General features: G+C 41.9%; 1 protein-coding gene across 1 annotated transcript in view; it reads left to right on the forward strand.

Moving 5' to 3' along the window:
- LOC134331909 (A-kinase anchor protein 13) overlaps positions 1-14030 on the forward strand; it is an 88411-nt gene extending 74381 nt beyond the window's left edge. Inside the window, exons 26-37 of the mRNA XM_063013446.1 lie at positions 144-395; positions 1556-1632; positions 2411-2592; positions 3570-3652; positions 3768-3950; positions 4129-4281; positions 4483-4544; positions 5084-5128; positions 5785-5835; positions 7517-7933; positions 8777-9074; positions 10869-14030. Of these exons, the coding sequence (XP_062869516.1) occupies positions 144-395; positions 1556-1632; positions 2411-2592; positions 3570-3652; positions 3768-3950; positions 4129-4281; positions 4483-4544; positions 5084-5128; positions 5785-5835; positions 7517-7933; positions 8777-9074; positions 10869-10927 (1862 nt within the window). The 3' untranslated portion in view covers positions 10928-14030. The remainder of the gene's footprint in view (positions 1-143; positions 396-1555; positions 1633-2410; positions 2593-3569; positions 3653-3767; positions 3951-4128; positions 4282-4482; positions 4545-5083; positions 5129-5784; positions 5836-7516; positions 7934-8776; positions 9075-10868) is intronic.
- The last annotated feature ends 3326 nt before the right edge of the window (positions 14031-17356 follow it).

Genomic DNA, 17356 nt, shown 5'->3' on the forward strand with positions numbered 1-17356 from the left:
GCTTATTAATCAATGCAGTCATTTTCATACTGTAAACATCAGCTGTTTTGTTTTTTAGAGAGCTTAGTGTTGTCTAAACGCGTCAACTTGTGTTTCTGTGTGTGTGTGTGTGTGTGTGTGTGTGTGTGTGTGTGCACAAACAGAGAATGAAGAGGACTTGGAGGACCTGACCAAAGCTCTGCAACTCATTAAAGAAGTAATAGCAGCTGTGGACGGCAAAGTAAACGAGCACAAGAAGAAGCGGAGGCTGGAGGAGATCTACAACAGAACCGACGGCAGATCCATCATGCGCATGAAGAGCGGTCAGATGTTCGCTCGGGAAGATCTCATACGAGCCAGGAAGCTCATCCACGACGGTCCGCTCCTGCTCAAAATGGCAACAGGACGACTGAAGGGTAACGCGTCCTGTTCGATATCGTTTAATGCGTTTGAACATCGACTCGAAGCGCCGCTGGGTTCTCTGTAACAGTGCTTCCATTGTTTCAAAACATGTTTATGTTATTAAACGATCAGTAGAAAGCGGCGTGAAGATGCCAGCTGAATGCAGGCCAGATTATTTACAGTTCAGCCCAGAAACTGATGGAAAAATCAGGCTCCACATGCACAGCTTTTCTACGAGCGCTGTCGATGTGTAGGAATCAGAAACCTGCTCTTTAAATTTTTAGAAGATCTGGGTAAAGAATTGCACTGTGAATTTGATTGGATATGAGATAAAATGTCAGAATAGCTCAAGCTGAATGGAAAATGGTACTTTCATCAGAGAAATCACTAAAACCGACTAAAATAAAGTAAATTCATGCATACTGCAAACACGGAAGAGCCAAAACCTTCAAGCTGAATCAAATAATCCTCTAATAAAGTCTTAAACGACCTTTAAATGAATGTTTATGATTCTTTTTATCAGAAAAATTACTAAAATCGACTGAAATATGAAATACAATTAATTTCCAGTATAATGGAAACACAGGAGAGCCAACATTCTTAAGTCGAATTAAATAAGCCTCTAATAAAGCATTAAACAGCCTTTTAATGTATGTATATGATTCTTTTTATCAGAAAAATTGCTAAAATCAACTAAAATTATATAAAATACAGTAAATTTACAGTAAACTGGAAACACAGGAGAGCCAAAACCCTTAAGCTGAATCAGAAAATCCTCTAATAAAGCATTAAACAGTCTTCTAATGTACATATATGGTTACTTTCATCAGAAAAATCATTAAAACTGACTGAAATTATATAAAATACAGGAAATTCACTTCATACTAGAAACACAGGAGAGCCAAAACCCATAAGTCGAATCAAACAAGCCTTTAATAAACCCTTAAACAGCATTTTAATGTACATATATGGTTCTTTTTATCAGAAAAATCACTAAAATTATATAAAATACAGTAAATTCACAGTATGCTGGAAACACAGGAGAGCCAAAACCCTTAAGCCAAATCAGATAAGCCTCTAATAAAGTGTTAAACAGCTTTTTTATGTATGTATGATTGCCTAATCATTTCAATCTATTAATATTCATTTGTCCAACTGTTTTCTGACTGAACAGATGTCCAAGCCCTGCTGCTCTCGGACGTCCTGGTGTTCCTGCAGGAAAAGGATCAAAAATACGTCTTCGCTTCACTAGTATGTTCTTCATATTTATTTACGTAAATGATTTAATGTCTGGCTGGTAGAGCTGCAGTGATTATTTGCTGTCATGTAACAATGCTTCTTTGGAAGACTAAAATGGTTTTACAAACATTTACTGGGTTTTCTTTTCATGCCTCAGTCAGCTGCAAAAAATGCTTAGCCTACGACATACTTCCTTTCACGTTCCCTTAGACTGTGAACACACGTGGAGGGCCGTATTATTATGTTTGTTATTTTTAGAATGCTAGTACATCTGCACACCAGTGTAAACGATGGTTAGCGACGTCAAAGTGATACGACCGGGTACCCAAACACCAAAATGAATCCAAACAACAAATTAATATGCCAATTACAAATTCTGTTTCTAAAAAACACAATAAAAACTAGGAAAATAGTCACATATTTCCCCAGACACAGTCCTTCCAGTCTTGTGGAAAGCATTTTCAAAAGAGTGGGGGCTGTTATAGTTGCAAAAGCAGCTTCTGGTCAGATGTCCACATACCTTTATATGCAATATGCAAAAAAGTTTGGCTAGAATTAAAGAAACACCAGAAAATAATTGCTAACTTAACTGCTTACTACACACCGTACATCATGGCCGTGTGTTTTTATTGATCTGTTTTTATTCTGCTTCTCTTTCTCTCTACCTCGCTCTGACGCCACCCGCCCTCACCCATTCCCTCTGTGTCTTTTACTCGATTACCTTTCACTCTCTCTCTCTCTCATTCTGTCCACCCGTGTCCTCCTCCATATTCACTTCGTCTCTGACCAGGACCGGCGCGCCACCGTCATCTCTTTACAAAAGCTGATCGTCCGAGAGGTGGCTAACGAGGACCGGGGTCTGTTTCTCATCACCGCTGGGATACAGCAGCCCGAGATGGTGGAGGTTCACGCCACGTCGCGGGACGAGCGCAACACCTGGATGCAGCTCATCCAGGACGCCATGCAGTCGATGTAAGTACCACTAGCTGCACTGCAGCGCTGGCTTGCACTGGTAGCACTCGCTTTATATGTTTTTACCTCACTTATTATTTACTGGCCAACGCTACACTTGTCTTTGGTCCTGTTCAACTCAATTTCAGACATCAGACATGTCTATTGTATTTATTGCACTGTTTTTTTTTTATCTACACTGTGTTTATTGTATTGTTTTGCACTTTTGTTCTGTGTTGCACCCTGGTCCTGGTCCTGGAGGAACGTTGTTTCATTTCAATATGTACCTTTATATATCTGAAATGAAAAAAAGCCTCTCTTGACTTTTGGGAAGTCAGAGATGATTCAGCCGCTCATGCCACTCGCATAACAAGCAAAATGGATCAGCATCAGCTGTACAGGGCTTTTTTATGGAGTCTAGCTAAAATGTATAGATGCAGTTTAGTTTTAGACCAATATACAGTATATTCAGCAATTAGCAACATTCAGCAGTAATTTTAAAGTTTTACATCTTAAATTTACATCTAAAATGCCCTTTTTTGCAGACTCTCTATGTAAATATCACTAATTAAACTTGTTTACCAAGCTATTATAAATTAATAACAAATAGTCCAGCCACAAAATCTGCCTGCAGTAACCGGGTACAGCAACATATGAGAATTGTGGGCAATGTTACACTTTACTAGGACTTTGATTATTAAATCCAGTTCACTTACAGCTTCCACATGAGAACACATCTCATAGCTTAAAATAGGTTCAGTTTAATCCATTAAAAAGTCATTTTTATTGTTCTTATTATTAGCATTAATTCCAGGAACCCAGCTGTTTAGCTCTATCACGACCAGCTTAATGTGTTCCTCACCGAGCAGCCATTGTTTCGCTGTTTTAAACGAATCGTACTTCTAAGAGTTGTCATTCTAAAAGAGAAACTAAAGCAGCGACGGATAAAGATCAGTTTGAACTAAATTGAATCCAACAAACCGTTTTTGCTTTCACAGAGAGAAAGACGACGACGAGGGCATCCCTAGCGAGACAGAGGAAGATAAAAAGCTGCTGGAATCCAAAGCGAAAGAGATGAGAGGTGAGCAGAGGCGAGGGTGATGATTTATTCTGTAGGTTTTTATTCTGTAATATAATCGTCACCGACAGCCTTTTGTTCTAATCGACAGCTCCGTTTCTACTTTGTTCTCTGACAGACATGCTCCAGAGGAAGGACGATCAGATCCTGACTCTCCTACAGGAGAAGATGAAGCTCTTTCACGACATGTGTGGATCTGGATCCGCCGATGACGCGCCCTCAGCCACCAGAATGCTTTTCAGATCCTGTAGTGACGACAGGCCCAAAGGGGATCGTCTCCTGAAGGACGCTATTAAAGAAGGTAAACTTCTGTAGAGTTCTGGTGTCCTGTCGAATCAGTAGATTATTGTTTCATGAAAGCAGAATCCCTGCTGAAGTCATTAGGGCTCATTTCCAGTCCTGCAGGACCCTTGTGCTAACTGGTTTACAGTAATGTGGTTAGTGACGCGTCTGTCGCTGTCGGTTTGTGTGTTACACAGTGGAGATGCTGCAGACTCTGGTGCACAGCGGCCTGGGCGGAGCCGTGGGACAGCAGGCAGCCGGAGATCCCGTAAACACCACGTCAGTGTTTCTTCCACGCAGATCTGAGACCTTCGGAGGATTTGATAGCCACCAGATGAGCAGCTCCAAACGTGAGACCTGCTTTCTGTATCATTTTCAGATTGTGTCATAATCTGTTAATCATAAAAAACACGTGTCTGATGCGATTGTAATGGAATTGTGCCTGCGCCTGTTTCTATCACGATTGTTTTTATATTGGAAGATCTCTGGTCTTTAATGCAATCATACAATCAACAGTTAAACATTGTCTGTTTGTTTGTGTGTGTTTGCAGATGGAGATAAAGAAGAGGCTGAAGACCTGAGGAGGACAGAGTCTGACGGCGTTCTAAAGAAGGTAAAGTCACAATTTCGATGCCAAGTCACATGATTGCCCAAGAGCCTCTGTTAAAACGTGATTGTAACAGTTGACCCTTGACCAAGCAGCTCACTCACTCACTCACTCTCACTGTCTTATCCAATCAGGGGCGCCAGAGTAAGAGAGAGAAGCAAGTCCAAAGCAGCTGTTTGGTGTTTTTTTTAATTAACTTAAAATCTTTTGTTAATGTTACAGATTTTTCCATATTAGATTCTTTGCCGTCTTCATTAGTTTGACCTTTAATGTAACATCAGACCAAAAATTATTTAACTCTCAATGCAAACCTATTCAAAACTGCAAATTCGGCACAAAACGCACTGTGCACTGATGTCCGTGGAGATAAGGGGGTGGAAGTGGATAAATAAGTGTAAGTTAAAGGACTGTTGAGTGCAGCACCGCTCCGTAGAGCTTGTAATGAGCAGCGCTGTGCCGGGCTCATGGTTGTCCACCTGTGGGGGTCGAGCTGATTAAAGGAGTCTCTCGGCTGGGCTTCACTCTGCGCTTTGTCTTCTTTACAGGGGGGGAACACCAACCTGCAGCTCGTGCTGAAGAGAAACAAAGAGGTAACACTGCTGAACATGCTTCCTTTCCGACGAGTCGTGTTATCGGTAGTCGATGGCTGCTGGGTTTAGCAACCTAACAGACCAAAAGTGACACATACAGCAGGGGTGCTAGTGATTTGTTTTGTTCCGGTGTTGGACAGGGTTTTAAGAGCTCAACGAATCTGGTACATTAGGGATTAAACTGAAATGCTAGTTATTGCCAGTGAGATCCATTTATTAAATAGGTGAAAGGTTTCACATTAAATTAGGGCACAATGGTGGCTTGATGGGTAGCACTGTCACCACACAGCGAGAAGGTCCTGGGTTTGATTCCCAGGTGGAGCAGTCCGGGTCCTTTCTGTGTGGGGTTTGCATGTTCTCCCCGTGTCTCTGTGGGTTTCCTCCGGGAGCTCCGGCTTCCTCCCACAGTACAAAGACATGCAAGTGAGGTGAATTGGAGATGCACAATTGCCCACGCCAGTGTTTATTATTGAATTTGAACTGATAAATCATGTGTAACCAGTAACCTGTCCTGTCATGAATGGAACCAAAGTGTAAAACATGATGTTAAAATCACCCTAAAATCCTAATGAATAAATAATTACATGTAATTTGGATTAACAAAATATTGGATTTCTCTGTTTTCTATTTGTTTATGTATTTATTATTTTTAATAGCAGGTCCTGAGTAGTGTTACACACCTTCATGACGTCCTCAGTTCACTGCAGGTGAGTGCTGGAGCTCTTACTACCTCTAGACTACAGTATATTATGCTGTATTTATAATGTATGATTATTAAGTTGTTGCTTTGAGTGTTGTCTAGCTTCTATTGTGCTGTTTTTCTAACATTTCCCTATGGTAAAACCTCTAAAAAATATTTAAATAATGAATGCAGATGTGTCTAAAGCCCAAATATGCCTGCTAAAAGCTTTAAGTTTTATTTAAAAATAATAAGGAATCATCCACCTTTAACCACCGAACCAAAGAACCAAAGGTTTCCAAAGATCCCAGCGGTAATTACAACAAAAAGCTAAATTCACATGCAACCCTTAGAGTCCCATAGCACACGAAGGTTTATATAAAGAAATGGAACAAATCTAAACAGAAATTAAGGTGAAATAAAAGAATTAAAATGATCATCTTGGGCTTCTAAGTGACACAACAGGGAAATCAGTGCCAGCAGCTGCTACAGCATATAGAATAAAAGCAGAACTGATTGTGCTCTTCAGATAAGATTCCTTTATTGATCCCCATGGGGGAAATTCGAGTGTTACAGCAGCTCCAGTACAGTGTAAGTACAGTAGATAGAGTAAATAATATAAAAATGCAATTACTATTATACAGCAGTATGACAATCACAACCATATGATAAAACACTATACATTCTATATGTAAATACACTGATCAGCCATAACATTAAAACCACCTCCTTGTTTCTACACTCACTGTCCATTTTATCAGCTCCACTTACCATATAGGAGCACTTTGTAGTTCTACAATTACTGACTGTAGTCCATCTGTATTTTTTGCATGCTTTGTTAGTCCCCTTTCATGCTGTTCTTTATTGGTCAGGACCCCCACAGAGCAGGTATTATTTAGGTGGTGGATCATTCTCAGCACTGCAGTGACACTGACGTGGTGGTGGTGTGTTAGTGTGTGTTGTGCTGGTATGAGTGAATCAGTTTTTAAATACCGTGTCCACTCACTGTCCACTCTATTAGACACTCCTACCTTGTCGGTCCACCTTGTAGATGTAAAGTCAGAGACGATCGCTCATCTATTGCTGCTGTTTGAGTCGGTCATCTTCTAGACCTTCATCAGTGGTCACAGGACGCTGCCCACAGGACTCTGCTGGCTGGATGTTTTTGGTTGGTGGACTATTCTCAGTCCAGCAGTGACAGTGAGGTGTTTAAAACTCCAGCAGTGCTGCTGTGTCTGATCCACTCATACCAGCACAACACACACTAACACACCACCACCATGTCAGTGTCACTACAGTGCTGAGAATGGTCCACCACTTAAATAATACCTGCTCTGTGGTGGTCCTGTGGGGGTCCTGACCATTGAAGACCATGGTGAAAGCAGGCTAAAACAGTATGCAAAGAAACAGATGGACTACAGTCAGTAATTGTAGAACTACAAAGTGCTTCTATATGGTAAGTGGAGCTGATAAAATGGACAGTGTGTGTAGGAACAAGGAGGTGGTTTTAATGTTATGGCTGATCAGTGTATATACATTTATCTCTTTAGATGACAGGCTGGTATTTCTATATTCCTTTTATCCTCTCTGAAAAGATAATGCAATAGTTACCAGTTTTAGGTGTTATTTGGTTCATTAACCTGATTTGTGTGTTTAAATTCCCAACTATAATCTATAATAATGTACCCTGTGTGTATTTGTATGCTCAGGCAGTGGTGGTACAGCAGGACACCTACCTAGAGGAGCAGCGCGTCGCTCTGAACGAGCGCGTATCTGCCCGTCCCCCGTCTCGGCTCCCGTCTCTGGTAGAGCAGGAAAAGCAGCGCAGCGCCGAGCGCCACCGGCAGGAATTAGCCGCTCACGCCGAGGAGAGGAGGCGCAGGGAGAGGGAGTGGGAGGCCCGAGATAAGGAACTCGGCAGCAGAGAGATCATCCTTCAAACGAAAGAGGAGGAGGCACGGAGGAGGCGCGGCGGGCTGGAGGAGACTCGGCGGGAGCTGCAGGCGAGGAAAGAGGACTACCAGAAAGATCTGGAGAGGCTGAGGGACGCTCAGAGGAGACTGGAGAGGGAAAAGGAGCTGATGCAGAGGGAGGCGGAAACTCTGGAAGAGCTTCGGAAGGCTGAGGTGAGACTATAGGGTCTGTGTGAAAACCTAGTGAGCTGCCTCGCTGCCTACTGCCTACCCGATCAGCTGCCTCAGTAGAGAGGATTCTAATAAGACATCGAACTCATAAGGCAGATTATAATGCCAATGTTCGGGTCTTTCTAAAAACTCCGTGATCTCTCTATACAGACACATTTCACGTCATCCTACACTCCTGAGAAGAGGGCGTGTCTAAATTCTTCCTCCCTTAAAATGCTCCTACTGAGGGGCCTTAATTCTGAGTGATAATCTGACTGAATAACGAGGGAGCCTCCTCAGCGCTGAGGGCAATCCCAGCATTCAGTGCGGCACAACTTTTCTGTCGGACGAATGCGGAGCAACCAACGGAGTTCCTTTCAAATGTAAATAAATTCTCACTGATGTTTAATTTGTATAAAGGCGCTAGTGGGTTGTGACGCCAGGAAGCAGGGAGTGCTTAGAGGCTGCTGCTTGTCTAGGGTATTCCTATCTTGTACCCAGTGTTTCCAGGTGGAACTGGACCTGCTGCAACCCTGACCAGTATACAGCTGCTGATAAAAATGAATTTAATTATTCGTAGTTCTTAACCATATTATGTTGTATAAGCTTTTCAGCAATGTCAATCAAACAAAAAGACCCAAAGAAAACAAACATTTGATTTATATTGATTCATTAACACCTTCTAATTTTATTGCACTTGTACGATGACTAGAATACTGTTCAGATTCTTAAATAAAAGCCGTGTATAACGTCACATACCTTCTAGTTTCCATTTCTAAGAAGCGAAAGGATCTAAAACACAGCAGTCCAAATAACCGATCGTTCTCTTTCGGCCGTGTTTTCCAGAGGAGCGTGTGTCGGACTCTGTCGAACACGTCGTCGGACGCGGTGAGCGTCCAGAGCGGCGGTTACGCGGAGCAAGACGAGGCCGGACTCTCCTCCAGTCCCAAGAAGAACTCCCTCTCCAGAATGGACTCGAAACAGAAGGGTCGCAACCTCAATCCGTTCAGCGGCTTCGCTCCTAAAGCTCTGTGTGCGGAAGGACAGTCGCAGCTTCCCAACCGGCTGCTGCAGCTCACCAAGTCCAAGGACAAAAAGGACAAGAAGAAGAAGAAGAACAAGTGCAAACCCTCTCAGGAAGCAGGTAACGTTTCTGTGCATCTACAACTCATTATTTTATGTTTATTTTTGATATATTTTAGACAGGTGCATTTGTTTCTAATCTGCAATTACCTTAAAATGTGTAAACGTTTCTGTTTTTCTGCATCCGTGAATCATCATGACACAAAAGACATGAAAGTAGTTCAATATAAATGTTTACCCAGATTGATTAAAGAATGACCTGCTTTGACTGTTTGTTTAGATTGACGTGTCTTTTACAGCTGACATTTTGATGTTCGCATTTATTCATTTGAACAGTTTTTGACAGATTTGGATTCACCTGTGTTGATTAAACAGTATCAGGACACGTCATGATGTCGTACTGAATATCAGCACACTGTAAATACAGGCTCGCAGGTCGACTGATTTATACCATGTACGTTTATTAGTACGTTTCCATTTACTCAGCGATGTGAAAAGTCTTTTCACAGGCGTTTTGGTGACGTGCGTGATTCTGATTGGTCAGTACAGTCAGATAGTATGTTGCCAAAAATATGTGGACACCTGACCATGAGCTTTTTGAACATCCGGTTTCAAAACCATGGACAATATTATGCAGTTTTTCCAGAAGATTTGGAGAATTTGTACTTATTAAATGAAAGCAGTATTTGTTAAGGTTGAGCACTGATGTTGGATAAGAAGGTCCGGCCTGAAACTAGTCTTCCAATTCATCCCAATAGTGATGAGTGTGGTTGGGGTTTCTGCACACCAAACTCATCAAACCACGTCTCTATTAAAATGCATGTGTGCATGGGAACAAAGTATAATGGCTTATGATTTATGTCATTCATATTAAACACCTCTTAGCAGTGAATGTGGCTGAAACACGAACTCAAGCTGATAATTAGCGGATGTCTCAATACTTCTGGCCATATCGTGTATCGGCTCAATACAATCTATTAAACAGAAAGTTTTCACCCTGCTCTACTGTTGCTCCATCGTTTCTCCTCTCCATGATGCTCTGCAGGAACTTTTCAGGCCTGTTTCCATTTATAGTTTAAATCAGTAGTTATTTGTTATTTGTGGAAATGTTCGTCATTGTGGTGCAAGCTTAGCAGTAACGATTGTCAATGTATGTAATTAATGATAATTACACCTGTAAAGCGGAGTAATACATACAGTAAAAACCCTTTAGAAGGCACTTGTCCAATGGAATTACTTGATGAGGCGGTGAGAGCTCTGGATGCATGTTCATATCCCAGTTTCACTGTCGGGCCCCTGAGCAAAACCCCTAATAGTCGAAAGCTCGGCTCAGTTCTAATATACATTATTTATTTACTGTACTGTTTTTTTTAACATGAATCTCTTAATTCATTCATTCTTTGTCTGTTTTACCACCACTTTATCCTGGTCAGGGTCGTGGTGGGTCCTATTCATATTCACACCCCGGACAGATCGTTAGTCCATTACAGTTCAGACACACACATTAGTGCAAATTTTTAGTAGCTCCAAGCACAGATTGGCTACGCTGCCAGGGAATAGAACTCAAGCCCTTCTTGCTGTAAGGCGACAGCGCTACCCACTGTGCTACTGTTCTGCCCTTGCAAATTTTCAGTGGAAAATTTCCAATGAAATCAGTTGTTTGTGACCTTAAACTATCAAATAAAAATGAAACCCTTCAGTCTATCACTGTAGGTTTGTTTACTTCCAAAATGGTTTTCAGTTATTTGTTTATCAGTTTATCCCACATCGTTTCTCAGGTGAAGTTCTGTATTGCTGTTGCGACTCTCAGTCATTTTTCATCGAGTGTAAACGTCACCTCTGTGTGTTTTTGCAGAATCTCATCTGCTGCTGCTGACCGAGGCTCCACTGGAACCAGAGATTTTCTTCTGCTGAACCTCCTCTTCACTTCTTCACTCGGCCTGTACCTGCTGAATGTAAATCCATGCAGGACGCCGGTTATTCACTGCAATCTTTATTCTATACGCTCTGCCTCTGATTATCAGAAAGAGAAAGCACTTTACGGACCTCAGCTAATTACAGCAACGACAATCAGACAAAAAGAATATACACTATATAGCCAAAAATATGTGGACACCTGAACCATGAGCATTTGAACATTCAGTTCCAAAACCATGGAAATATTATGGAGCTGGGATCCTGATTGTGGCTATAAAGACCTATACTTTTCTGGGAAACTTTTCAAATCAAAACGGGGCGGCATGGTGGCTCAGTGGGTAGCACTGTGGCCTCACAGCAAGAAGGTCCTGAGTTCGATCCCCAGGTGGGGCGGTCTGGGTCCTTTCTGTGCAGAGTTTGCATGTTCTCCAGTCCAAAAACATGCAGTCAGGTTAATTGGAGACACTGAATTGCCCTATAGGTGAATGGGTGTGTGTGTGTGTGTGTGTGTGTGTCTGCCCTGCGATGGACTGGCGCCCCGTCCCGGGTGTTACTGTGTGCCTTGCGCCCACTGAAAAGCTGGGATAGGCTCCAACAGCCCCCCACCCCCCTCAAGGGAGTGAGTGAGTAAATCAAAACAGTATTTATTAAGGTCGGGAACTGAGGTCGGATGAGAAGGCCTGGCTTGAAACTAGCCTTCCAATTCATCCCAGTAGTGATGACTGGGGTTGAAGTTTCTGTACACCAAACTCATCAAATCATGTCTTTATAGAAATGGCTCTGAAAAATAAAATGGCCTTCCTTAAACTGTTGGTACTAAGTTAAAAGCATGTGATTTACTTTATGTCATTCACATTAAACACCTCGTGACACTGGATGTGTCTGAAACACTTGAATTCAGTAATTAGCACATGTCCTAATACTTTTGGCCATATAGTGTATCAGCTTAATACAATCTATTAAGTAAAAGTTTCACCCCGCTCTACCGTTCTGAGATTTTATTGTTTGGGATTTTAATACTGTGGACGTCTTGCTAGTACTGTGTTTGATTCTAGCAAAAAATCAAAAGACACAAAGTGTAAATAGTGTAGAAAGTTTCATTACCTGCTGGACAGGTAGCGAGTCTGCACAATAAATGCAACACCCACACAATACTGCATCAACTCAAGTACTCAATCTCATACACAAACCACTGAAACCGGAGTCGCAGTGTTACAGTACAGGAAATGATTTACTTTTATTATGCACCGAAATGTTCATCCTGTTTCAGAGGTGTGAGACTGAATTCTTTCTCTCATCAGGGGCCGAATTACAGAAACAATCTGTCCTTAGTTTTAAGTCTAAATATAAGATATGATGTTTTACATTTTCTTATTCATAATAAATTATTTTCCTCATGTCAGGAACTCGTACACAGCAAATCAAGTTGACCGGCAAGTTGTAGGTTGTTGTAGCCTAGTGGTTAAGCAACTGGACTAGTACTTGAAAGGTCACTCTTTCAAACCCCACCACTGCCAGGTTGTGGCCTTGCCTTAGGGAAGGCCCTCAACCCTCAATTGCTTGATTTCCCTGGTACTTAGGTAAATGCAGGGTCATTCAATTATTCACTGTCTGTTTTTTACCACCACCTGTTCAGGGTACAATTTACAGGTCCATCACAAGTTAAAGGTCATTTATTTAATCATTTATTTACTTATTTTAGTAGCAACTTTTAAAAGGTGTTTCAGTTTAGTGTGTACAGTGGTTACACACAGCTTCAGCAGTTCAGGTTTGGCATGTTAGCTGTGTAGGCGCTATAGGGACGTAGCCGTAATGTCTGTAAAGATGTAGCCCACTACCACTGAGATGTGGGGATCCCTGGTTTAAATCGCTGCGTTATCGGGCCAGACTGGCGTCTGCACAGATATGATGGGTGAGAGAGATGTGTAAATGCTATCATGCTGGCTTATTCGAAGCAGATGGCATAGATGGATGGATGGATATATAGATATAGGGTTAGATGGATGGATATATAGCTGGATGGATGGATGGATGGATGGATGGATGGATAGATAGATAGATGGATGGATATATAGCTGGATGGATGGATATATAGCTAGATGGATGGATGGATAGATAGAACATCAGTAAACGTACATATCTATGAATAGTATAAAAATATTACTCCTATAGCTATTTACATATGTGGTATTAGGTCTATATACATGGTAAAATATACATAATAATAAAAATAAGATCAGAATGAGAATATTTGGTGTGTATAATAATAATACTATGTAAAATAAGTAACTATAATGGGTATATAATTCTGCAGATACAGAATGTGTGAGGTAGACAGTACTATGGAACGTGCAGCATTTACTTATTAGAATGTTTAGTGTTAGAAACAGGAGCTTAAGGTAAAAGTTCTTTATATGTGGAGGTTTGATAATAAAGTTAGGAAACGTTATTCTGTAATAACTGAATCATGATTAGGGAACAGATTACAGTATTTACAGTATTTTACATGTTTCAGTAGTTCGGCCCCTGCTGTGTTGATCAAAATCACACTTCAGCTTTTGTTTTACCTGCTTGCACTAAATATCTGTCCCAGGAGGAGGTGACACCCAGTCTCGTGTTCCTCAACACTGATGTAGTTGTAAATACACACTGATAAAACACGTCTGTAGTCACTTCCTGTTACGGCCCTTCAGAATTCAGGACCTGCGTTTTCTACAGGATGAAACAGGGAACATCAGATCAGACCAGGTATTTATATTCACTCACGAGTCCACGTTAGCTTAAACTGATCACAAAATGCACTAAAGTAAGACGCAGCATCTTCTCAGGTTTCATCCTTTTGTAAATTAAAAGTCAGAAGTACTTTGTACTCAGAGGTTACAGTATTGTTTTTATGCAGATTTGTGTAAAGGGACAAAACTAAAGAATAAATTTGTAAATATTAATATTTTGTGAATGTTATATATATTTACTGTATGAGAATTGACCATGTGTGTTTAATTTGTAGTTAATTTTACTATTTTGTAAAGTCTATTTATCTATCATTCCTGCATTTGGAGGCAAATATGTAATTTACTCAAATAATAAAAATAATAATTAAGAAAATGTGAAACGTCTAAGTTTCGTTATTTTTCCTCTTTATCTTCCAAACAAGTTGTTTTTCATTCCCCATTGTGAATCCACTGCTACTTCCACAACCCTTGAATCACCACACGCCCCCTTCGACACGTCCAATCTGATGCCACTTCTAATCACCTGTTAGTTTTGAGTTTCCACACAGAGCCGTATTGTGTACGGAGAGCCACGCTAAGCTCCATGTGACGCAGACACCTGGACCGGTCCAAGGACCGTCTGACCTTCCCTCCACAATTGTGTTGTGTGCACACCCGACCAGGTTGGTGGTTCTGCTGAGATTTTAATTCATTAGCACCAGCTGAGCGTCCTGTGTTTAAAGGATTCAATCACTTTGTTTGATCCTTTATCATATAAAATATAAACCACACAAAATTAAAAAATAACTTGCATTTTTTTCTGCAATTTAATTAAACAATGATTTTGCAACAGATATAAAAATGTGAACAAACAACGGTTTAATTATCATAAAATACTGGAATAAAAATTACATGACTAAAATGTTTGTAATTCTTATTTAGAGATGCATTTTGAAAATAAAATAAGTAGTGACCTGATCTCAGGACAGAGAGTTTCCACTTCTGCTGTTCTCTGACTTTTTGGTGACTAAATAATTGGAACAAATTTATAAAAGTTTTCTTTCTTGTATTTGACTTCATCAGCTCGAATATCACAATCTCACCCGGTCTGAACGTAGCATGAATGACTGAATCAACTGTTGAATGAACATAATTGTTTATGCCTTCTTCCCCCAATTTCCCTTCCAGTCTAGTCATACTAAATTACCCGATCGTATTTAACCTTCTAAATACTGCTACTCCTGCAGACCTTCACTCCTGATTAAGGAGTGCTGTAACTTACACACGGCCCCTCTGACACATGTGCAGTAGACGACCACTTCTTTTTTACCTGCACAGGTTATATGGAGATCCGTATCGGGCACAGAGGGTCACACGCATCTCCGTTATCCCCGTCTCAGTGTGCGGGAGCCATCAATCGACCAGCAGAGGTCGTAATTGCAGCAGTTATGAGGAATCCCTATGGCCTTCCCTTCCTCGGACTAGCCAATCATCGCCTGTGTAGGCGCCTGGCAATTCGTTAGCAGAGGCAGGTTCATATGGAGATCCGTATCGTGCACAGAGAGTCACGCATGATCTCCATTATCCCTTGTGTCTGTGCAGGCACCATCAATCAGCCAGCAGAGGTCATAATTGCATTAGCCAATCATCGTCCGTATAGGTGCCCGGCTGTCCGTTCGCAAAGGCAGGTTCATATAGAGATCTGTATAGCGCACAGAGAGTCATGCACCCATCTCAATGTGCAGGCACCATCAGTCAGCCAGCAGAGGTCGTACTTGCAGCAGCCAATCATCGTCCGTATAGGTGCCCGGCTGTCTGTCCCCTGTCTCAGTGTGCGGGAGCCATCAATCGACTAGCGTGTGGTCATACTTGCAGCAGACAATCATTGCCAGTCCGTGTAGGCACCTGGCTGTCATTCGGAGAGGCGGGTTCATATGGAGATCCGTATAGTGCACAGAGAGTCATGCACCCATCTCGATTATCCCCCGTCTCTCTGTGCAGGCACCATCAGTCAGCCAGCAGAGGTGTAATTGCAGCAGACAATCATCGTCCATCCATGTAGTGGTGAGTTCACATGGAGATCTGTGCAGCCAAATATCATGCGTGTAGGCACCCAGCTGGCCGTTAGCAGAGCCGGGATTCGAACTCTCGAGCTCTGGTGGACTCGTGTGTCTTACCACTGTGTGATATTTTGACAGACCGCGGCTGAAACAAACATCGTGTCTGCAGTAGCTGAGATGTGAGATTTTTGTAATGACGCTGTGTGTGTGGTGTGTTTGTTTCAGAGCAGCTGCTGCTCGGTGGAGGAGCGACTGCTCACCAACTGTCGGGTACAGGAAGGTGAAACCTGTTGCTAAGGAAACGGTCCGTCTCGGGTTCAGGTAGAGCGAGCGTGTTCGGAGATCATTGAATAAAATCAAATTGCTTTTTTAGTTGAGTGGCCTTCATGTAAAACAGATATTTTCTATCTGTGAGAAGAATGAGACAGGAAACGCTCGTCAACATTCAGACCCCTTTACTTTCCACGCTGTAATAGTCAGAATGTCGCTTCTAGGACGTGTGTGGTGTAGCAGCGGGATTTCAACGATCGTTGCAACTGTTATTTTTGGTGTAAAACTTAAAAAAAAAACCGACAAAAAGGGGATCAAAACCACATACACAGATCAGCCATAACATTAAAACCACCTCCTTGTTTCTACACTCACTGTCCATTTTATCAGCTCCACTTACCATATAGAAACACTTTGTAGTTTTACAATTACTGACTGTAGTCCATCTGTTTCTCTGCATTCTTTGTTAGCCCCCTTTCATGCTGTTCTTCAATGGTCAGGACCACCACAGAGCAGGTATTATTTAGGTGGTGGATCATTCTCAGCACTGCAGTGACACTGACATGGTGGTGGTGTGTTAGTGTGTGTTGTGCTGGTATGAGTGGATCAGACACAGCAGTGCTGCTGGAGTTTTTAAACACCCTCACTGTCACCGCTGGACTGAGAGTAGTCCACCTGCCCCGTGGGCAGCGTCCTGTGACCACTGATGAAGGTCTAGAAGATGACCGACTCAAACCGCAGCAATAGATGAGCGATCGTCTCTGACTTTACATCTACAAGGTGGACCAAGTAGGTAGGAGTGTCTAATAGAGTGGACAGTGAGTGGACACGATGTTTAAAAACTCCAGCAGCGCTGCTGTGTCTGATCCACTCATACCAGCACAACACACACTAACACACCACCACCATGTCAGTGTCACTGCAGTGCTGAGAATGATCCACCACCTAAATAATACCTGCTCTGTGGTGGTCCTGACCATTGAAGAACAGGGTGAAAGCAGGCTAAAAAGGTGGAGCTGATAAAATGGGCAGTGAGTGTAGACACAAGGAGGTGGTCATAATGTTATGCCTAATCGGTGTATATTCCAAAGTGCTACGTTCACCACTTCTAGAATATTTCAGTTCAGCCTGGATTAGCAAATCCTAAAGATCTGTAGTTTTTAGTGTGAGTTTTTGGGTCTCTGCTCTGCTGGAACTCCCGATTGCGTTCGAGATTTAACCTTCTTCAACTAAACCTTGAATTAATATTCATTACTTTTTATTACGTTTATTTTCTGCAATGCACCATTTATGAAGGCGTTAAATCTGCTACAGGTCATAATATTACCAGCACCATGCTCAGCAGTAGGTGCAGTGTTGTTGGGTTTAAATGCCTTAGGTTTTCT

This window comes from Trichomycterus rosablanca, chromosome 17 (genome assembly GCF_030014385.1).
Source record: "Trichomycterus rosablanca isolate fTriRos1 chromosome 17, fTriRos1.hap1, whole genome shotgun sequence".
NCBI lineage: Eukaryota > Metazoa > Chordata > Actinopteri > Siluriformes > Trichomycteridae > Trichomycterus > Trichomycterus rosablanca.